Here is a 23,387-nt window from a genome sequence, read left to right as displayed (position 1 = left end):
TAGTAGTGATGCCTTGTGCTCTGTCCTGACTCACAGAAGATGAGGGATGAAAAGATATCTGCTTCTGTGCCCATTAAAACAATGAGGAGGAGACTGTGTGTATGCACGAGGCAAAGCCTCAGAAACTTGCTTAGTATAATTCCAATATTTTCCTGCTTTTCTTCACACTTTTCCTCAATTTCTTATGTTAAAAACAGAGTTGTAGAAGAAGATTGCTTTCTTTTATGTAGTTTACTTTATGGACTAGCATACCTTTTAAACTTTAAATTAGATGTTTTTATGTGTATGCCCATAGAATGCAGTTCTGATTACACCTAGTGTTTTCTTTAAGGAAGGAGCTAATTTTGATGCTGTGCTTCTGAGTAATGATTCTGTATGGGTATGTAGAAGGTGTTGTGTGGGATAGAGTGTTAATAAAATCATAGTTTTTGTATTAAATACATAATTTTTTAAAATTCAGAAAGTTGAAAACATGCAGTGGGACATATTTAAAATATAGTATAAAACATAAATTGAGAAGATGAAGCTTTTCAAATCAGTGGACCACTTAGTTTTGCAAAAACACGAGAATATTTATTTGGATCTGTTGGTTAGCTTTTCCCCCATCTGCTTGTAAATTTATTTGGCACATAAACAGAGGAGAAGCATAAACTAAAACAATTTTCTGTAGCAAAATGCCTATGGCTGGAGTTGCCAGTTTATTTCAAGAGGGTGTGATGAGGGAGAGAAAAATAGGCATAAAAGAATGACATTGCTGAGGAGAAGGGCAGGTTTGCATGACTGTTGTGGCAATGTGTGAGCCTGAGAGCAGATGTATGAAATTGCTGGAGCTGGCTCCCTGAAGCTGTTACCTATTGGTCACAGGAGCATGTCATACCTTTAATATGAAATTTTAAGGAGCAGTACAAAAAAAAAGCAGATTTTTTTTTTCTTCTGCCACAAATATACTGGTTACTAGAGATGTCTTATGTGGATTGAGCAAAGCTAAGAAATGAGGCTGGGCAGGGGGAGAAAGAAGGAAAGACAGTCTTGAGATTGCGATGGCAAGTCTTGGCTCAAAGTAAAACATGGAGATGTTTTACACTTTTCTGGATGTATTAAATACTTGATTTTTAAGTATCCTCATAAGAAGAACTACTTTCTGATAGGTAGGGAAGGTTCCCTTGTTCCAAAGGTTAAGTTTGTTTCTTTAGGGTCTATTTGTTTACTTTCTTCCCTAGATCAGTTTAATTGGCAATGCTCAGTTCTGAGATTGAGTAGGATCTTAAACTCATGAAAAATGAAAATAAGACAAGTTATGAATCCATGAAGAAGTAAAAAGTATGTGTATCTTTTTCTTTTAATGTTAAGCTTGTGTTACTAGCTCCAACTTTTCCAATTTTCCTGTAAGACCAATCAGAAAAAGAAAATTATGTGCTGTTGCCCTACAGAAGCATGTATTTATAATCCATTTTAATATTGGCTGAAGCTAATAATCCCCTCGGGTTGTGGCCTCTGGGAACAGAACAATTAAGTTTCTGCACATTTTCTGCACTATATGAATGAGGTAATATACTGGAGAGCATGCATAGGCATTATTCAAATACTGTGCAGGCAGTATCGCCCATGTTTCTAAGCAATTTAGTTTGCTTATGCAAACAGATGAAATGCATGCACAGTGGGATATTGAGGTGTTATTTTGGGGAGGAGCAACTTGTCAGGAACTCTGCAATAGGAAGTTTTTATTTAAACAGGAAATAAGATTATTCAGATTTTAGGTAACATAATTCTGATACTGCTGCCTAAGTCAGAAGATATAATTGAAAAAATGAATTTATAATACTTGGCATTACGAATTAATGACCCTTTCTAAAAATGCTTATAGAGGAACATAGCAATTTACAGGTCTGACATTTCTTAAAGTCTGCAGCTTTGTAAACTTGATTTTAGTAAAGAAAATATGTTTATAATTAGCATAGTGTATAGATTCATAGACAACCTCACGTATCTGTCAAGATGACTGTGTTACATTACAGTAATGAATTCTTATTAAGTGTGAATGATGTTTTATAAGTTAGATTGTGACATTACAACATTTTAGCCTTATTGCTGCAGGTCATTTTACATCTTTATTGCCTACATCTTTGTTTGTATAAATGTGTTTACATTTAGATGATGTATGTTGAGGAAGGTGAGGCTGTCTTTACTGCTGCTGACCCATATTTAAATTTAATGTTGCATTTACCAAGTTAAATGATTGGCTATTAATTAGTTCTGTTTACAGAAGCATGGAAATACTCATTAGGTTCAGTGGCAGTGTTAGGTGCATGTGGATTGCTACTTTGCAGTTGAGAAAAGGTGCTGCACTTAACTTTAATCATATGCAATTGTAATGGGATCTTGTGCACTGCTAGCCTGTGTCAGCAGACACCAAGCAACTCTTCATGGAAGAATGCTAAATGAAAGCTGGTTTAGCAATTACGCTGGGGATCCCTAGACTCATTAGGCAATGGGTCAAGAACTCAGGTTCCCTCCTTCCTCCTGTCTTGCTGTGCAAATGTTGCAGACTGTCTGTGAGAATTTTGCAGACCATGGTTGGAGGCCTGTGCCATAGGGAGTTCAAATTTTCTCCAGTAAAACTTTTCTTTCCCCAGACTACATTTATGACATCTGCCCTGCTGGAGCAGGGACTGGGAGGAACCCAGGCATTTGTCCTGCTTTCCTAAGTACAGCTTTTAGCTGTCTTATTTGAAAGCTAAACTTTGAATGAGAAACTTATGTTTCTTATTAAAATAGAATTCTTTAGGACTTGGGCAATTTGGTGGTGTCTTATTCTTAGTTTCTCCCAAATATTTAGAATTTCTTCAGAATCCTTCCTTTGACAGAGTGAAGAGAGATTAAAAATATTTGGCTCCAATTAAAAAGTAGTGATTCTGGCCTCTTTTTCTCATGCTACAGGGAGAACAGGTATCACAGTAGAGCTTTGCCTTTTTTCCTTAGAGGTGCTTGTAGGAGCAATCCTGACACTTTACAGCAGAACAGTGTAAATTCTGTAGTTAAATAATTTCCTGTCCCCTGAGCAAATAGCTTCCTTGATGCCCATTCCATATACTGGTGTGCAGCATTTCTGCTTTTGGGGAGCATTCATCAGAAGAGGTCCACTCACTCCAGGATGTGCAACAATAGTCCTTTTTCCAGCTTTTATCTCTAGTTGGCACTTTTTCAGCCCTGCCACAAGATGTTGGTCTGTTAAAGGGCTATACTGCAGCAAGAATTGGCTGGCATATGATTATTAAGAAACAAATGTATGTTCAGAAAAATACTGATCTATTTAAAACATATTGCAAAAGACTGTTTCTTAAGAAAATAGAAAGATTGGAATGCATTATATTTAGAGGAAAAGTGTGACCAATTGTTCACAACAGTTGTCTCAGATGATATTAAAAGAAATCCCAAAATATTGTTGTGCTTTTATTGACTGCTTGGAGTACTAAGTAGGTATTCAATTCAGAAAAAGAGGTGAATATTTCTGGTTTTACTCTCTTTTTAACTGAGAAACTTCAAGACACTTAGAAGCACTAGCATAACTATGGCATTAGAAAAGCTGTAGTAATGAAATGATATTGCAGTTTGACCATGCGTGATTAAATGCTGAAAATTTTGCTTCTGTTACTGTGGGTTTAGTCTAGAATGGAATTTAATTCTCTGTAAGTAGTCTGTGTTTAAAAGAGTGGGTAGCCAGAGGTGCTTCCCTAAAAATCTAGTGTGCTAAGAGAAGGGGATATTGGCTTTTTTCTGGTGCCTTTTCTGGAGAGCATATGTATGAAACTAGCCATAAAATAGGAGACTTTGCATTCGGACAGTTGTTAGAGATATTTTCCCTCAAATCTTGGCATAATGGAATGGGCAGTACAAGGTACTTCAAAAATCATAGGAATTATTTTTGTTTACTTAAATTGTCTAAACCAATAGGCAATCCCTACAGTGTATCTGGAGTAGCTGTAAAAGTAAAAGGCAGTTTATTATAAATATATTTGCTTATTCTGTATTCTGTTTCTCTTTTCCTTTATAATAATTTGCAAATATCAGTAGGGAATTGAAGATAAAAACAGCCCCGTGCTTTACTTTCTAAAATAATCTCTGAAAAAAACTTCTCTGCAAGCAAGAAAAATCTTTGATTGAGGACTTAATTAGTCCTTCCCTTCAGTGAGATTAGCAGTGCATGTTCTAAGTTCAGAAATAAATAAATGTGGGAGTTCCTTGATAGCAATAACAATATGCTAAACATGAAGTTTCTTTAGAAGGAGGTGAAAAGGGGCTTTTTGTGTACAGCATTTGGAACACTTATCATATCATGTACCAACACTTTGCATATCATATATAGGGAACAGAAAGTGCTGTATACTAAGATACACTTGGGTTTTACATGTCTATGTAAAGAAAACAGAAGCAAACCCAGAAATCTCTATGTATTGGGGCAACACTCTCTTAAAAAAACATGCTTATTGACTTAAATATAAACCAGTAGTTCACTGGTTTTCCTCTGTCCTTTGATTTATCTACTGGAAACAGTAGACGAACAATTATTATTTGTATTCTCTAAAATTTATACAGGCAAGGTACTAGGTGGGACCATGGAGAATCTTCAGATACACAATGCTATAAGTGGTTTTGTTGGTTTTTTTGGAATGATCTCAGTAGTGGTCTGTGTGATAAGAGTACGTGGTAAAGATCTGAACTGTGCCGTGGATTCCCTTTTGACCTTTAGTAACTTTTGGTTTTACTCTGTGTAGTGAAATGGGAGTGTGGCTTAATTGGTTTTCCTACAGAACTGAAGCCTAGGGGTTTTTTCAACATAAAAATGGGTGTGAGGACTTCTTAAAAACAGTTTGTTGCTTATTCTTGCTGAGGCATCCTCTTTTTTGGGTAGTGGTCAGTTTCTGCAGATGTGGTGGTAGGGCTGGCCTGGTCTTCTATTTGTAAAAAATGTTTACTTGGCTTAATCTTGACCACTGATTTGTGACTATAGACACAAGAATGCCACTTATTCCAAATGATAAAACTGTCTAGTGTTTGCTTGCTGACCATTTTACAAAATATGGGTAACTTTTTGAAAATTTGCAAAGGAAAATATAATTTAAATACCAGGAATATTATTTTATTGTCCAAATGCTGTTCGTTGCTCTTTTGCTCTTATGACAAGCAATTTTAGAGCTACCTTGCAAAACATGTAAACTTAATTAGTATGGACTCGTATTTGTTTCACTGCTTCTCACTTTCTTTTCCCTCAGGAATCGTCTTGCTTGATATCAGGACTAGATATGTATGAGATAAGTGTCTTCCTAAATTAAAACTGACCCAGTTTGTTGGAAGCTTTTATCTGAAAATTATTTTAACTGGAAGGGTTCAAACTTAAAAGCCTTGAATATCAAAGTCAACTTGTGATACCAGTTGTCATGGTACTCTTGAATGCAGAATCAAACAAAATAAAAGTTAAATAAAGCAATAGCTATGGCCTTTACAGCAAATGCAGTAACATTTTATGGTAATAACCTGTACTTTTTTCCAAATACCTCTAAGCAGTGTTTAAACAGTTAAAGAAATGCCTATCCTTTTGAGAGTGAACAGCAGATTCCTGCCTGGCAGGTTGTGGGAAGAATCACAAATGGGACAATTGACTTGTCTGATTCTATGACAAGACTTCAGCAGATAAATTAGGGTTATATATGTTTTTTTGAACTTCATTTGTTTCTCTGTTCTGTATGTTACCATGTGCTTGTTCTTGTTTTTGAGGGCCTAATATAATGATCCCTATTTTAATTAACTTATTTTCATCTCTCAGTATTCTTATGAAGAACCGGGCAGTATACCATGTAACTGTTATTGCTGTGTTGCTGTGTATATCAATTTAAAATTAAATAGTACTTTTATATACTTTAATACACTATTTATTAAATTTCATCTGTATTTAAGAAAGAAATTAAATGAGCAGTCTGGAGTGACTTGTTTTAACATAATAAACCATAATTTATTAAAGGTTTCTCCTCTAGTTGATAGGTTTTCATTGTGAATGCAGCATTAAATTGCAATTTTTACTTGTGTCATCAAAACAAATAAAACATGCAAACCACTCTTCTAAGTGGTCATTTCAGAATAGATTTTCAAATAAACTTCCTTCCCCAAAGCATGACATGCTTAAAAATATATATAATTTCCTGGGCTTAATAAACATAACAGAAAAAAAAAAAAAGTGAATGCTAGTTATATAGCAGTGTTTCTCTATGGAGTATTCTGTACTTCATCAAAGAACAAGGTTAAATATGTAAAAATTTAACATATCCCTACTGCATTACTTAACATTTTTGGCTGAACACTCAGGTGTTTTTGTATCATAATAAAAATTCTCAGCTAAAATAAGGAAATGTCTTTAGAATGAATTTTTCAGATTTAAATATTATAGTTATGGCCATAAACTGTAAAAATAGAAAGAATAAATGTGACTTAGATCTACAAATAGTTGAGTAATTTGCTTGATGTAGGAAATGGTTACTTGGGGTCATTGGCTGTTCATAATGTGGGAGAGAAGGAATGTGGACACGTGATTCACACACAAATTACCTGGTGCTTTCAGTCATTTGATGTGTTTATTGCAGTGCATTTACTGTTTGAAGGTATTCCTGTAGGACACAGCAAAATTTCTATCCAGTATCAACCTTACATTTAGATCTTCTTTTCAGAGAGTCTCTTCAAACCTACTGTAGTACAAGACCTGACTTTTTTCTGTAGTTAAGCCTTGCTGCTCTGGGGTCTCTGACTTATTGATAATAAAAAAATTCTTGGATGTTTGTGATTTGATTGAAAAATTGAAAAAAAGCAGATTAGTTGGCTACTCTATTCACAAATATAGACTACTCACAAATATAGTTAACTTCTAGAGGTATGCTAGGTGAAAACTATTACATGTCAGAAACACCCAGTGTCTACTGTACTCAGGTTTAGCAGGTTTTTAAGAGACAGACAATTTGCATGTTCGCTGCATTTTAGGAATGCAAAGTTCTTTTCAAAACTATATTGGATGTTACTTTGTCTTTAGCAGGGGTTTTAGTACTGGATTCAGGATTTTATGTTAACTGGATGTATAGCACATAAAGCTGTAAGATCTGTGTTGTTTGTACTGGTAATAGGGTTTGGAGGGTAAAGGTGGCCAACAAGCTGATACAGACTTAAAGCATTCTCTCAAGCCAGAAATCTGGCATGATGTTTTTTTATATATATAAACTACAATTTTACAGAGATGAAACTTAATAGATATTCTGAAATAATCTGGAGGCTGCAGGTATTTCTGAGTTTATCAATAAATAAATTCCAGGTTTTGTAGCTTGTCTTCATAAGTTGTTTGTTGGGGTTTTTGTGTAATTGTAATGAAACATACTATACTGACTGAACAGTATTGATTGACAGAAATCCTTTGATAAACTGTTCTCCAAACTGGATTTGTACTACTTGGCATTCTACACACATATGCCCAATATATAAGTATGTATTTTGTTACTGTTTTCTTGTTTTTTGTCCAGCAATGGATTCTCAAAACTTTCAACAATGAATAGAGAATACAGTAATTTAAATTATGGATTATATTAATGTGGAAGCAGTTGAAGGCATTTTAGGAGTAGCATTTATTGCTGGCAAGCTGGAAGACTGACCTGAAGTAAATCTCTTAACATGTGGAAAGTGCTACTGCAAATGCAATTGATTATTCAAATAAATATAAGATGAAATAGTTGGCTTGAAGGACATGAGCTGGTGGTCTGTTGCGGATCGTAAATGGAAGATAATTTTTACTAATATGTAAGGGAAGGCACCAAAGTTCTGCTGATTTTTAATACTTTTTAAAAAAGTTCCCTTATGAAAAGCATGAAGTCTTTTATCTTCTTTGCTCTGTGCAGCTGAGGCCTCCAAGTGAAGCCATGTATCCCATTTTGGCACAGTGAGTCAAGGTAGAGGTAACCAGCTGGAGAGTGTCCAGAGGAGATAAAAATGATTAACTCTCAAGGAAGCATGAAAAGAGAAATTGATGAGAATTGATATTTTTTTTTCCTGCGAGTATGTCTCTCTCTCTAAATGAATCAAAGAATATTCTGAGTTAGAAGGGACCCAGAAGGATCATGGAGTCAACTTGTATATGAATGGCCCATAGGGGGATCAGACCCATTACCTTGGTGTTATTGACACCATGCTCTAACTTGCAGTATTTTGTGAAAAACAGAAAAACCTCTCTGTGAGGATGAATCAAAGTAATTAATCTAGAGAAGGAGATTCAAGAACTAGGAAAAAATACTATCTGTGAGAGTAGTTGAGCTCTGTGGTAATTTGCATATGAAGACCAGGGCATCCCTATTGTCAGAAGCTTTTAAAAATAGGTTAGACAAGTGTCAGGGATTGGTTGATTCCTCCATCAGATAAATGGATTTATAGTCTCAAGGTCCTCTCCATCATTTTAATTATCTTGAAAACATCTGTGACTTGTGTAGGAGTTAGTATTGATTAGTAAGAGTTGTTGGATTTTATTTATTTATTGAGACAAGTGATTTTTTTTTTTTTTTTTTTTTTTTTTGCTTCAAAGCAATACTTAATGTATTTGCTGGCTAAATCCTGAGCAGAAAAGACTTACATGGCCTTGATGAGAGTGAACTACCTCTTCTATGTTTAAATACAAAAGTTACACTTCCTAACACATTGTTTATTTCAAATGTATTTGTTTTTATGGATACTTTTCTCTTGCACAGTGACTGGATTAATATTACCTTGAGTGCCTTTCATTGCTGTACCTTGGTTTCTATGATCATTCTGGAAAAGTGAAGACAGAGTAATGTAAAACTGGTATAGAAAGAATCTATGTATTTTTTTATGGTAGATCATCACAATGCCTTTTAAATCAGAATTGCTTTAAAAACATGCTCATTCTGGATTTATAATTATTAAGGAGGAGTAATTTTCATTTATATATTTATTAGTGTCTGTTTTAGGGGAACATACCTTCATTTCCATTGTTTCTTCCCCTGACTAAAGAGGCTTAACCTGGAATATGATTTAGCTATTTATATTATATGACATTGGTTTTTAATGCTTTGTTTGAATTTTTTTTGCCTCCCAAGGTCTCTGTCTTGAGAAGCTGCCAATATCTTCCTCAGCGAGCAATCTCCATGTGGACCGTGAACAAGAAATTGTTACATGCTATGAGAAGGCTGGGGATATTGCTCTCCTGTACCTTCAGGAGATAGAAAGGGTAAGTTGAGGTGATTTTCTAAATTGAAGATTTAAAGATTGATAGAAATGCCTTTTTAAAAGAAATTTGTGTGACCCTTTATTTCTAGGAGTTATACACTACTGCTTTTTTTTTAGACTTTGAGGTACACTCAGGACTCTGTTCTTTGGATTGTGAATGCTGTTAGAGTGAAGTGAGCTGGCAATATCCATCTCATCCTCTTTCAGACCCATTGCTTGCACGTCTCAGGCCTGTCACCTGACAGCTGTCTTTGAAGGAGTTATAAGACCCATTTAGGGTCATGAGAAACAGAAGAAATGGGAAAGAAAACCAATGTGATGGAGGGAAAAAGTAATTAATACTGTTTTTTAAATATATACAGGCTTTTATTTTTGAGGGTTTTTGCTGTTTTATTATTGTCTTATAGTGGCTGGTAGACCATGTGCGCTGAAAGCTGATTACATTTTGACAGCATTTTTAATGCTGATGTAATACAATTATTTCTAAATTGTTTTTTGGAATCACTCTGGAGATAGCTTTTAATCTTCTTACTGCTCTCTGCAGCAGTCTTTTCTACCCTAACAGGAGTTTTAGATTTTTGAATACCATCACCTCCTGCTACTGAATAAGGTTGCAAATATGATTTTTCATATTCTTCTCTTTTATATACCATTCTTCACAAAAATTTCTGAAAAAGTATTGGAAAATTTTGCTTAGCAATATTTCTACTTGGTAAATAAATTATCCCTAAGGGTAAAGCCAAGAACAAAATAGTTTATATTTATGTGGCAATGGAGGTAAAGCTAGAAATGGTCTACTAGCCACCACCTACAAATGGCAAAGATTTCTCCAACATTAAATATTAGCTTCCCTGGAAAAGTACACAACCCTTGATTTTAAGTTTTTTTTTTTTTTTTTTTTTCTAAATAGACTTTTTTCTCCCCCTTTTCTTGTGTTCTCTTAGGTAATTAATGCCAACATGCAAAACAGAAGCCCTAAGCCAGGGCCCACTGCACATGAACAAGAGCTTAGTTTTTTACTGGAAACAGGACTTCAGAGAGCACATGTTCTATATTTCAAGAATGGGTGAGATTTGAGTCTTCTTTTATTGTGTTTACTTTTTTGATTAGGTTTTCTATTTGTGATTTAACTGGGCATTATTTCTAGCAATTGTGGATTCTGTAATTGTGAGGTCTCTTATTAATAAAGTAGTAACATTTTGATTAAAATAGTAAGGCTGCCCATATTGTATTGATTTACATATTGGAAAATTGTTTAGCCACAGAAAATATTTATAGTTTTGTTTGCTAAATGTAAGAACTTAAATTACCTTAAGCTTTAACTATTTGAAATTTACTAGCAAACACTGGTAAACAGTGTCAACATATTGAAACTGTTGATTTTTATAATTTTGATTTTGTAATTTTTTTCCAAATCTCTTCAGTTATCACTTATTTTAACATTATGCTGCAGGATAAATGTGCATGAAGATCAACAGTATGTATACAAGTATACAATCTTTATTGTACCTGCTCTGTAGATCCCTTTAGATTCTGCATGAGACTTCCTTTATAATTTATTTTAAATAAGGCTTTGCTTAAAAGCCTAAAAATAAATTCAGTTACCACACAGAATGAGAAAAAGAATACAACTCTCCATTTTTAAGAACTTCAAAACTCGGTATAGATGGCCTTTAAGTACATTTCTGAGATTTGTTGAAATCACATAGTTTAAAAACTTGTGTCTGGGGCTTCTTATTTCATTAGGAAAATGTGATTTTATTGAAATACTGGAACTCTTGATGGGACTACTGTTTTGTAGCAAAAATGTTTCTTATTCTTTCAAATACATAAACAAGAGATGAAAGAAATCATGCAGTGTCTGTAAAGAGTTCGAGATTTTAATGTACTGAAGGTAGGGTAAAAAAACCTACCCGAGTTTTAGGATCTTCAGGAATTTCCACATAGAAATGATGGAAACTTTTGAAACTTTTGAAATCTCTTTCTTAAAGTATTGAAGTAGTGGTGCAATAATATGATCTGAGACTTACACTTTTGTTCTGTTTTCATAATTTAATTGCAGGAGGAATGGAATGTTCTGAAAGCTGATTTTTTTCATCTACCAGAACTAAAAATAAGATCTCTATTTTCATGTCTGCACAAAAAATAAATAAAATACAGTTCCTGCAAAAATCCCAGTGGCAGTCATGGTTAAGAATAAGCTAAGAATTCCGCATTTTGAAGAATTTTGATTGAAGGCCAGGGACGGAAATGGTGCATTTAATCTGACATGTTTTTTGTAAAAGCAATGAGCAGTAGACCTAGCAGGTTGCAATTAATGAAGAAAACAAAAAGCAACTGCACAGAAAAGATCATGCAGTGGATTGTTAAGGAATATCCAGACAGGAGTATTTTTGCTGGACTGTATCAGCTCATCTGGTGTGAGCTTTAGAAGGTGATTTTATTCTGTGTGCATTTTAATTCTTCACAGCGAAGTTGTTGGTGATCTTGTTAACGCCTACACAAGCATATATATTTTTTTGCAGTCTTTAGTACAGTGGTCACTTGCAGTTTATAAACAGATTACATATTATATATAGAATTTTGAATTTCTTCTAGTTCCTTTGGCCAGTGGTACTTTTTTTGTGGTATGATATGAAGCAAGGTGTTAGGAAAAATAGCTCTGTGAAAATCATTATTTTACATATTCCTGCTGTTACATCTTTTAGTTCCTTTCCTTAATTCAGAGTCAATCACAGTTCTTACAATATTTCCTAATATGGTCATTGTTCCAGGCTGTTTGTTATGTGGCTCCTTTTAGGGATTGCTTTTTTATTTTTTTCATTTTTTAACTTAGGTTTACCAGAACTGAAGAGAACTTCAAATATATACCTTTTCTAATAGGAACAAATTATAGCCTGCTTTTTAATAAATCTATTTTAAGGATGTTTTGTTTCATTTTTAAGTGTCATCCCTCCTGATGTTAGGTTATAGAAAGTAGATTTGAGATCTTTCCGGGAAACTTTGCAACATATTTCAAGTTTGAATGTAATCTAAAATCATCTTTGTACACGTGTGTCAGTTTCAAACCAGAAAAGAAAATAAGATAACTTTTATATGAGCTGGAAGATCATAATTTCAACAGAAACATAGGGAGTATTGCTGCCTGCCTATAAGGTTAGTTGATCTACTTCAAATTTCCCTTTCATTTGTTAACTGTACAGAGATTTTCTCTTAAGTCAAATATCAAGATTTTGTAGAGGATTCAGTGATTATCTTTCAGGTATGCATTATCTTGTATAAAAAACTAGGTAGTGCTTGAAACTTAACTTAGCCTTTCTGCTAAGTGATGGTATTTTGAAAATACATGGAAATTCAATTAGCCAAAAAAATAGTTGAAGTGGGAATAATCTGAACCAGAAAAGTGTTAGTTTAGTGCTAAGACACAAAACTGAAATTAATGGTTTCTTCTGAAGCGTACAGAATTTTATTAAAGAAACAAACTATATACCCATTTTTCACTTGGGAGATGAGGAACATTTCAGCTTGGAAATGTAACAAAGAAGTTGAGGAATTTGTTCTAAAACTTAGAGTAGGATTTTTGAGTTTTAAAAAAAAATGTTCAGAAGTGTAACTTCCTATGCTTTCAGGCTGATTACATAACTTGTATAGTAGTTGCTTTGTAATTTCATATTGAAGGAGTTCAAAGTCTTGATGTTTTTCCAAGAAAAGCTGTGAGCACAGGAACTTTGACATTAGTATTTAACATAGCTATTTTCAAGTGAAATGCCCCTGAGAAAGGACAGCTCTTTAGGTACCCAGTGTTTCTTTTATCCTAGTATTTGTGTTGTTGTGAGATTTACAAGTAAATTTTGTCTGGTTTATTGTTTTTATTTTTTAAGGTAGTAATGTTCACAAATATACTGGAAATGTATGATCTTGAAGCAAAATGGCAATTTGGCTGAAGTATAAAATCAGGAGGCCATCAGGTGAAAACCAGACTTTCCTAGCTTTCAGAGCTATTTTTTTGGCTTCTCCTTTATTTTGCGCCCCCTCCAAGGATATTGCTCTGGATCCTGCAGTTAGGTCTAGTCTCCATCATGGTTCACTACTCAGTCAAAACCTACAGATTATCCCAGAGATGATCTGTTCTCCTCATGGGGCTGTTACCTGTGCTGGCACAGTCACAGTGAAGCAAGACATTCCTAGTCTCCTCCAGCAAGTTGTTTCTTACAGACTGGCTTCTTCTTCATAGAAAATTAGCCCTAAAAAAAAGAACTAAAAAAGAAACCAACCATTTTTTCTCTTTTTAAAAAATATAATAGAGATAATTGGTTTATATTGACTTTAAATGTTTGACAAGCACAACAAAATCCCTCCTTAGAGTATGGTACTTATCTATGTAGAATTTCTTTTATCTGTTTTTTTCTTTTCACTATAGCATATAACAGAAAGAACATAACAACATTACTCTTTTTCTGGTAAGAGAGGAACAGCGGATGGGAGGCATTCTGTAGGTGCTTCTGTTCCACATGTATATCTATACAGTGCTCACAGATAGGGACTTTACTGGGAAGAAATCCATGGGAGAAAGATTTATGTAAATGATTGACATAAATGCACATGAAGATCCAGTAAGATCAGCTCTCTACTGTATTAGAATATAGTGCAGGATACCCATCACTCTGCATCTCTTGAAATCCTGTTGCACATCCTACATCACTCTCAAAACAAGTTGGTGTTTAAGTAAAGAATAGAAAGTAAGATGAAACATTGAAACCTTACAAAGTATCACATTTCTTATATGTAAAATATCACTGCTGTGTGTTGGAAAGCAAACAAAATCACTGCTGTTGCAGTTTTCAACACAGCTTTGTTTTCTGTATGCCTGCTTTTGTGTTTGTGTGGTTAGGAAGCTAAGGCAGGAATAGATTCAAGATAGGAACAAAAATAATTTCTCTGTGATTCCTAGCAAAAATAAATTTTCAAAGGATATTTTATTGTCTGTCATATCAGATGCTTTCCTCATCCTTGTTTCCAATACTGTTCTCTCACCTGTTAGTTTTCATTGAAAAAACTTTATTTGAACGTGAGAGGAAATTGTTATTCCCTCAGATATTCAAGATAAAATGATCCATTGTGAATGCTTTCTCTTTCAAACCTTACTGTATGTTTATTGCTCAGGATTGCATCCTAACTTCGAAAGTTGAAAACAAGATTCCATTGTGAAGTTACAGGTGGGAAACCTGGCAGTGTTACATGGAAGACTAAGATGCATATAACATGAAGGAATTATTTTTATTCAAAATCTTATCCACGTTTGTAAAAACTAATTATACAAAGAACAGTAAAAGAGTAATGTTAGTATCTGAGTTATGTTCAAGACTGATACTCTTAATAATTTGTAGTTGGAATTTTAACTCCAGCTCGCTTTTTCCAAGAAGATACTTAGCATTTTTAGCCCATGTACCACATATCTTACTGACAGTGGCTGATGATTTAATTTGCAAGTATCAGATTGAAGGTTTTGGTGTATTGTTGAATTGTGATGGCTGTCAAACAAAATGGTCTTGGATCCTCAAAAAGGGGAGTTAATATTTTGTACACTCCCCTGCTCCCCTCAAAATACTCATTTTACTGCTCTTAGTGCTTTTGTTTTTCCACTCTACAGAGAAGTTACTATTGTAATTTTCTCCAGACCCACCTTCCTCCTACCCTCCTAGTGTGCATTTTCCTTGTTTGCTTTTTGCTGGTTCAGGTGCTTGTTTGTTTCTTCTGTGGAATTTTGTTGTCAAAGAAATCATAGCTTTCTGTTATTCTGGTGAGAATTGATTCACTGGAAGGTTGATAATGGCTGGTATGGCTGTCAGAAAAGAGATAGGACCATACAATTGAGAGGAGGAAGAGACCAAGAAGGAAGAATGGTGGAAAAGGGAGCAAACACTACAAGATGAGAATGGGGAGAATGACATCTTCCTCTTCAGGTCGTGAACCATTAGGTGGACTAACCACCAGGGGAACTGCAGTCTAGGCAGCAAGTATTTTCATTTTGAATGCATGAATGCCAGAATTGCTGCTTGATTGGGCTCTTTCAAATACTTAGGCTTGTGTAGCTCTAATGGCACACTGAAAATGTTTTATTTATAAGCTCAAATATCTTTAAAGAACTTTCAAGCATAAAGCTAACAAGATCTTCTGTAGCAAATTTGAGATATCTAGGATTTTTATTTCTGTATGAGGTAACAGTGGATAAAATGAGATGTATGCCATGATAATTTTTTTCAGTAACTTTTTTTTTTTTAGAAAGGAGTAGTTTAGTTTCTGTCAGCAAAATGGGGATTTTCTGCATTTTATGCAGAAAATAATGTCCAGTGTTAATTAATGTTTTGTGAAAATTATATAATATTGTGGGTGTACTGAAAGTTTAAGTATTAAAGGAAGAGTGGGAAAATAGAACTGTCTGAAGTTGCAACTATATTACCTCTCATAGATAGGTATCCAAATGCTTACCAGTATGTTTTTCTAATTGTGGATTAAGTTATACTTCTCCACCTTCTTAAACCTGATGGAAAACAGACACAGACATTAGTCACAATTATCCAAAGCACCATCCATTGGGCAGAGTATGTAGTCTTGTCCATTTGGTCAGCCTTTAATAAAGTTATGGAACCAAACCATAGAATTGCAGTTCTTTTCAAATTTTGTAAATTTCAGTTTTGTAGAGCCATAGAAAGCAGTATGGTAAATTACATACCTTGGTATTAGGATGTTTTGTTACAGCTTAAGAATTAATCTCGTGCTTATATACACGTTTTCTGATCCTGCCTTGAAAACTTATCCTTGGTGCCCCTTAATTTTCTTCCTGCACTTTGCTTGTATCATATCTAAAGTTATTAATTTCTGCCTCTATTTAGGAGTGGGCATCTTTGTATAGGTGCAGTTAAGATATTTGCATTATTCTAAACAGAAATACTGTCTGAATTTTTTTAAGAAGCCTAAAAGCTGATCTTGTATCCGAATAATTAATTAGGTTCTAACATGAATAGTTGGAGCAAATATATAGACACAAGGATCCAAACATGCCCTAAGGGCATGTCTGTACAGACTTTCAGATCTTAGTTTTCAGCCTAACTGGCAGATTGCTACTTAAAGAGTCAAAGTAGGGGTGTTTTTCTTGAAGATTTAAAGCAGCAAACATTCTAATTGTCTTTAAACATGAGGAAGATACAATTCAAAGGAGTTGATTTGGGCATGTTCTGGCAGGAGGCAGTCGTATAACCACACATGTATGTAATTATCAGTGTCCATCTGTGGGCTGTCTTTGTCTTGTCTGAAATCACTGAAAACGTGTCAGTTCCAAGTGAATGTTAATGTACTTTAAAATTCCTTGTCCCTGGAAGGAGGGTATCTCAAAGTCGTTTACAGACACTGTGGGACATTACTGTCTAAGTTAATGTGCCTTTTTGCTCTGGCATTCCATCAGCGCAGGGAGGACTGCTGACATGAAAGCACAAAGTAGTGAAAAGCAGGTAAAAGCTGTGTGTCCCAGGATAGGAAGGAAAACCATGTACCAGAGCAGCCACCACTCTTCTCAATGTTACAAACTGTTAACAAATACAGGAAATGTACTTTGCTAAAAGCAGTGTGATGTGGAGATCTACCATATTATTAATGGTATCTTTTGCTTCATTTCTTGTCTCTAAAAGCATTTAACTCAATTTTAGGGTGATTTAAATTGTAGTTTTGAGGTGTTTTTTTTAAGTAAATTTCACGTAGAAGATGCTTGACAAAATCTGTTTTGTGTCTGTGTTGATGTGTGCAGTGGATCACTGTTAAATGCTTTATGAAGCAAAAGCTAATTCTCTATTTTAACTGCTTTTTTCTTATACAATCTTACTGCTTTTTTCATGATACAGTAGAACTTCAGTCACAAGTTTCAGTCCCTTGCAGATGCTTAAAAAAGTGTAATGGGTAACTAAAAATAACCTGTCGTGAAGTGTTCAAAGGCTTGTGAAAGTTGCATGCATTTTCATAAAGTGTTTTGTTATTGTTCTTGTAATGCATCAAAAGATACAAACTTCATATGAAAAAAAAATGCCAATTCCTAAAATTTAGTGAAGTTATTGTGATTTGAAGTTCTACTATATAGTATGTGTTTCATCTGCACTGGGAAAATAAAATTTCAAGCTGACAAGTTCTTGCTCATAATTCTTTTTTTGCAGGAAGCATTTCAGTTTTGTGGCAAGTCTGCTTTGTTTGGTTGATTTATTTTTTTAATCTTGTTATAAGGATACATTTGTGACTTTGCAATAGAGTCTTTGAGAGAGAACTCCATTCATGAGAAATACCCACTTAGACCAGAGAACTTAAAACTGGGATTCCAGTGGACTGGGTTTGGCTCTCTAAAATATTTGCAATGTGGTATTACTGAATGATAGGTATTTTGGCTTTACAAATGTGCTGAATGTATCCAGCTTCAAATGAGTTTGGAGGTTTTTTTGAAATCTGGCCTAATGACTTTGTCTTTCCTCAGTGTATGAAGTTGGTCTAATAGTCACCAGCTATTGAGGCTGCCTGTTTGAAATGTATAAGTTAATATAATTTTTCACACAGTTGTTTCCATGCAGATATTTGCACAAGATGAGTTTTCTTTAGTATGTAGTAGCTGGTCACTCTATGGTCAAGCTCTGCTGTAGCATGTGGGCTTTTTACAAACAATTTTTATGTCTTGTGTGACTGATGATTATTTCTTTTTAGCCAACTGGTGGCATTCTTTGGCATTACTTTCAACCATTCGTATGGGTTTGTTACTTGGAAATGCTACTTCTTTTAAAATGAGCTTTTATATAAAAGTAATTTAGAAGGTGAACTTGTGCTAATGAAATGTGATGCTTGTGCTAGTGAAAGATGTATGGAAACTAAAGTTTCTGAAATATTCTGAAAATCCTTTATTATGTAAAACAGAACAGAGATGAGTGCTGTCATGTAATTTGAAGAGTAAAATAAATTAGTAGGTCTCTAGGTAAAGTGATAGGAGTTCTACAGACCTAGAGCAAGATCTCTTGCATCAAACACTAGTTTCAGATATTCTGCAACTGAATTGAAAGAAAATATCCATATAAAAATGCTGGCTTTTTAAAATTTGTACAGTTGCAGTTCAAAAGTCAGTATTTTAAACATATTTTTAAATTCAGCCAGCAGTCTAAGGAAGGCAGTTTTAACTTCTGATTTTTAGTGCATTGCAATAATGCTTTCACTTATAGAAAGCTTACACAATATGTAAATATTTCTTGTCTCTTTTGGCTCTGTCTTTGATAAATGCTACACAACTTGCACATAACTTTACACCTTAAGAAAACATATGATGTAACAGCAGTGATTTAACACAAAATATACTTTAGCTCATAACTTTGTTTTGTAACTAAACCTGAAATAGTGAAATGGTTGTCCTATCTGTTATATTCATGCTGCAGAATTCAGTTGTTCAGGACAGCAAAAAGCTAACCCAGTCCTTCACCAGTTCAAAGACAAATTGTATTAATAGAAAATAAAATATTCTCAACTGCTTTTATGTACAATAAAACCTCCAAACAACTGATTAAGAGATGAGAAAAAAGTAAAGCTATAAGACCATTCAATATAATCTATTGTTTGAGATGAAAGTTCAGACCTGCTGAAATTGTTAGTGTCAATGATGCCTCTGAGGGTCTTGAATCTCTGCCAAAGCTGTTTAGGCAGCAGATGTGGAAGAAGCGTAGATGGATAAACTTGGGTTGCAGAAGCCACATGAAAACCAAATCAGAGTCAAGAACAGAACACTGATGCCCCAGTCCTCTTCTGGCCACACAGTGGGCCTTGAAGTGTTTGTGCTTTTACCCTTTTGAAAAGGAGTTCAAAATTTTATGTTTTGTATTGCTTTCAGGGTTACAAGATTTACTCATTTTTAATCTCCCTTTTTTAACGTGTCAAGAGGCAGCTAAATTTTTTTTTTTCAAAGTTTATACTTGAAGCCTAATGTAATTGAAAACTAAAACTACTGTAGCAATGAGAACAACTTTGTTTTGTCTGTTTTCTTTTTGAGATGGTTGCTTCTTACTTTTTTCCTTGCTTTCCCTTCATCTGTCTACTGATCATGAAAATGTTTCTTTTTTCAATAAACTGTCAGGGAATGTTGTTATAGTAATCAGTGGTGAGGTTCCCTGATGGATTTATCTGTATCTCTATCACTATATATCTATCTCACAGAAAGGCAATGAGGCCATGAAATGAAAAAAAAAAGCATGGATTTTAACAACTTTATTGAGTAATATTTTAAGGTGTTACTTCATCCAAGTTGGAATACTATCAAATTCTATGTTTATATACAGGAACTTGACAAGAGGAGTTGGTAGATTTAGAGAATTACTAAGAGCTGTTGAAACAAGAACTACACAAAACCTGCGAATGGTAAGTTACATTAAACCACTTTCCTATTGTAGCATCTGAATTCTGTAGGCAGAGAAAGTACAAATATAGTGGATGAGTTAGAGACAAATAGTTGGATATGTAGCATATTGATAAGGACCTGTTATCCAACACTTTATAAGGTTACATTTCCTGGCTTAAGGATGATTAATGAATGATTAAAGTAAGGAATGTTTGGTACGCAGTCTCCCCCCTATTCCTTTTTCTTGTTTGTGGTTATAATTAGAACCTGACTCTGGTCTCTGACCATACTTTCAACCTTAATTATAATTGCCCTATTTATGAGTCAATGTAGTTTTATATCTTTGTAAGTTAGTGGGGGAATACATTGTTTTTGTGTGTTTCTATTAAGTTGAAGGCTATCAAGTTATAAAGCCTCTTAAAGGAAAACCACAAAAGCAAAATCAGGAAGATTTGTTACTTATATCATCACAAGCTTGAATCTTTTATATAATAAAAAATAGAGGCTCATATCTTTTACTGTCATATAATTATTTTCAAAATATTCTAGATTAGTTTCCTAATAGTGGGCCTTTAAAACTTCCAAACTGGTAGTAAGGAAGGTAAGTGATTTCTTAATTCATTGAATAACTGATTCCTAGTAAATATATTAAAATTATTTCATAATAGATTTTCAGTGGAGAGGGATAATGCAAATTTTAATAGAAAATATGAAGGACTTGTTATCGTATAGGAATTAAGGTGGAAGATGCAGATCTCATGGTGCTGTGTGTGACTTAAACATTACACATCTTTTTTCTGGAAAATGTTACTGGGAAATGCTGCCAATTATGATGCAAATTTAGATCTTGCCTTCTTTCTACTGCCCCGGTAGAAAATCTTTGAATTTTCATCATCGTGATATGTAGTCGTGGAGGGTCTATGCATGTGTGTGAAACATTAATGAGATTAACCTGTTAGTTATAGATTATAGGATGACTTAAAAGCTTTAAATAGTATTATTTAATTTAATAATATTTATGTAAGTATTTATACGGTTAAATATGTGGTGACAATAATACTTGGTCAAAATAAATCTTTTCATGCTGATTTTCAACCTTGTTTCATTTTTTCTGGCTTTAAGAGTACCTAACACCAGCACCTTCAAGTATGAGATGTCAGAAGCCCCATTCAGCCCACAGACCATAACTTTCTGTGGTGGGTTGACCTTGTATGGTTGCCACATGCTCACCCAGTTGTCCTCAAACTCCCCTTCCTTAACACATGGGGAGGAAATAAGCTAGAAAAGGTCTGAGATAGGTTTGAGATAAAGGCAGAGAGTTTGCTTACCAGTTACAGTCACAGGCAAAACAGGCTCTTCTTGGAGAAAATTAATTTATTGTCACTTAAAAGAGAGTGGGATGGTGAGAAACAAAGACAAAAACTGAAACACCTTCCTTCCACCCCATTTTCTCAGGTTCAGCTTCAGTCTTTGATTTCTGACTCTTCTACCTCCTCTCCCTACCCTCCCATTCCCTGAGTGGTGCATGAGGGGTGGAGGGTTGTGGTGAGTTCCTCTCTCCTGCTCCTTACTCCTCACTTTTCCCCTGCTGCACATGGGGTCCTTCCTTTGGGCTGCAGTTCCTTCAGGGAATATCATCCTGTTTTTCACCATGGTTCTCTTGGCAAGCTGCAGTTCGGACTACTCCACTGTGGTCTCTCCCATGCAAGCAACTGCTCCAGGTCTGCAGAGGCAGTAGAGGTTATTGAGCATCTTAGGTTATTGATTATCTTAGGAACAGCAGCTGGGTTGTTTATTCTTCGGAAGCATTTGGATTTAACTGATAAAATGGAAAAATTGTTTGTTATTGCTGTTATTTTTCTTTGTGTTTAGAGAATTGAACTGGATTTTTTATCTTTTAAACAGTATCATGCCTGTTTTTTTGGATGTTATAGAATACAAAAATTATTCTATATAAGTAGTCTTCATAAGAAAAAATCTGAGCATTTTTTAAGAGTTAATATTCAGCATTTCTAGGGAAAATATTTATCTTTTGCTTTTTCAGACAATAGCAAGACAACTTGCAGAAATTTTGTTACGAGGTATGTGTGAACAGAGTTACTGGAATCCACTGGAGGATCCTCCTCACCAATCACCCCTTGATGATCCACTTCGAAAAGGTTCAAATAAGAAGAATTATGCACTCAGTAGGAGACCACGGGTATACACTGGAGAAAAGTATGGCTGAGTTTATACCTCTTTTGTTTCTATAATTGCACTTGTTACCCAGTACACTGGATAATTTAGTTTACATTTTTGAAAATGGATGAGGAACTTGGCAGTGTGTAGATAGATAGATTCCCCGAGGTAAACTAGAGAAGAAACATGCTTCTCCCAGTGGAAGTTTGCACTGTATACATTAGACCTTTTGTTCTCAATTGTAGAAATATTTTTTTTTTTTCTGTCCTGGTGCATGTGATAGACTCAGTATCTCTTACTACATGTGGGATACAAAAGAAAACATGAACTGAGTACCAAATCAGGTATTGCACATTTTAAATGTGCTGCTTCTAGACATCTATTCTGCTTTATTATAGAAAGGAAAGATTCAATAATATGGAGATTCAAGTTGGTCCTGGAAGTATTATGAAAAAACTAACATACCTAGAAATTTATCTGGCGGTTTCAAAGCTAGTTTGTCTTCCAAGGCTAATCTTTTAGCTAATCATCTTAGATTAGTTTTGGCATTTTTTTTTTATGATTCCACCTTTTTGTTCAGTTTTAATCTTTAATCAAATCAGGTGATACTTTTTGGTTCGTTTTTGTCTGGTAGATCTCATAGTGAATTCTAGAGTAGCTATGGTATGTTTCTTCCTTCTTAAAAATGTAACTTTTTTTTTTTTTCCAAACGAATCACCATTAGGATTACTATTAAATATAGATAGCCATTTCCTTTAATTTGAAATTTTTCTTAGAAGTTAGTATCTTGATCATAGAAGTCGCCCTATTTACATAATGGAGGGATGCTTTGTTTTAGTGTTCACAGTATCTTTATATTGTAACATAAATGCCTGCAATATGACATCATTTGAGTTGTTTAGTTGTATTTTTTTCAGAGTTCCATTAATGAATCTTTTACACAGCAGCAAGCCCACATAATTATGGTGCCTTTACTGATATTAAATAGAATGGCCTTTATCATCAAAGACTTCTAGCAATTCTCCTTCCTGTATCCAGAATAGTTACAGCAGGTTTCTCAGGCTCAGTCTTTCAAACTTAAGTTCTCCATTCTCAACTCATCCTTCATAGCAACATATTTCCTGCAAAAGTGGGGCTTTGTTCAGTTTATTTCTGTTGTCCTTAGCACATGCAAGGTGAGGAGTTCCACAGTTTCAACAGAGCATATAATTAAGTCCTTTCATCAGGTCAGACTGGTTTATACCATACCACATAAAACATGTCAAGCCAAGCAGCTCATCTCCAGCAGTGACTGAAAGGAAGTATCAAAGACAATGATATCTAGGAAATTTCTTCCTAGGTATTCTTCTGACCACCCACTCTGAGTTTGCAATACACTGTTTTTTCTAAGTATGTTGCCTAACATTAAATAGCTGCATTGTGTTCTTACAAGGATTATAATGGGTGTAATTTGGCTAATAGCATGTATGTTTTTTTAGATCTCTGTGTTATTGCCTTTTAGAGTTTACATGAACCAATTCTTCAACTGAGCATAACTTCC

The 23,387-nt window shown here is 34.5% G+C and overlaps 1 protein-coding gene across 4 annotated transcripts in view; it reads left to right on the top strand.

The window, feature by feature from the left end:
- TTC7B (tetratricopeptide repeat domain 7B) overlaps positions 1–23,387 on the top strand; it is a 120,021-nt gene that overhangs the window by 21,605 nt on the left and 75,029 nt on the right. For all 4 annotated transcript variants that reach the window (XM_072930336.1, XM_030274846.4, XM_030274845.4 and 1 more), the window contains 4 exons: positions 9,135–9,265; positions 10,209–10,330; positions 19,611–19,689; positions 21,714–21,886. In XM_072930336.1, the coding sequence (XP_072786437.1) occupies positions 9,135–9,265; positions 10,209–10,330; positions 19,611–19,689; positions 21,714–21,886 (505 nt within the window). The remainder of the gene's footprint in view (positions 1–9,134; positions 9,266–10,208; positions 10,331–19,610; positions 19,690–21,713; positions 21,887–23,387) is intronic.

Source organism: Taeniopygia guttata, chromosome 5 (assembly GCF_048771995.1).
Source record: "Taeniopygia guttata chromosome 5, bTaeGut7.mat, whole genome shotgun sequence".
Classification (NCBI taxonomy): domain Eukaryota; kingdom Metazoa; phylum Chordata; class Aves; order Passeriformes; family Estrildidae; genus Taeniopygia; species Taeniopygia guttata.
Note: the sequence above shows the minus strand (reverse complement) of the source record. Positions and strands in the feature narration are given on the sequence as shown.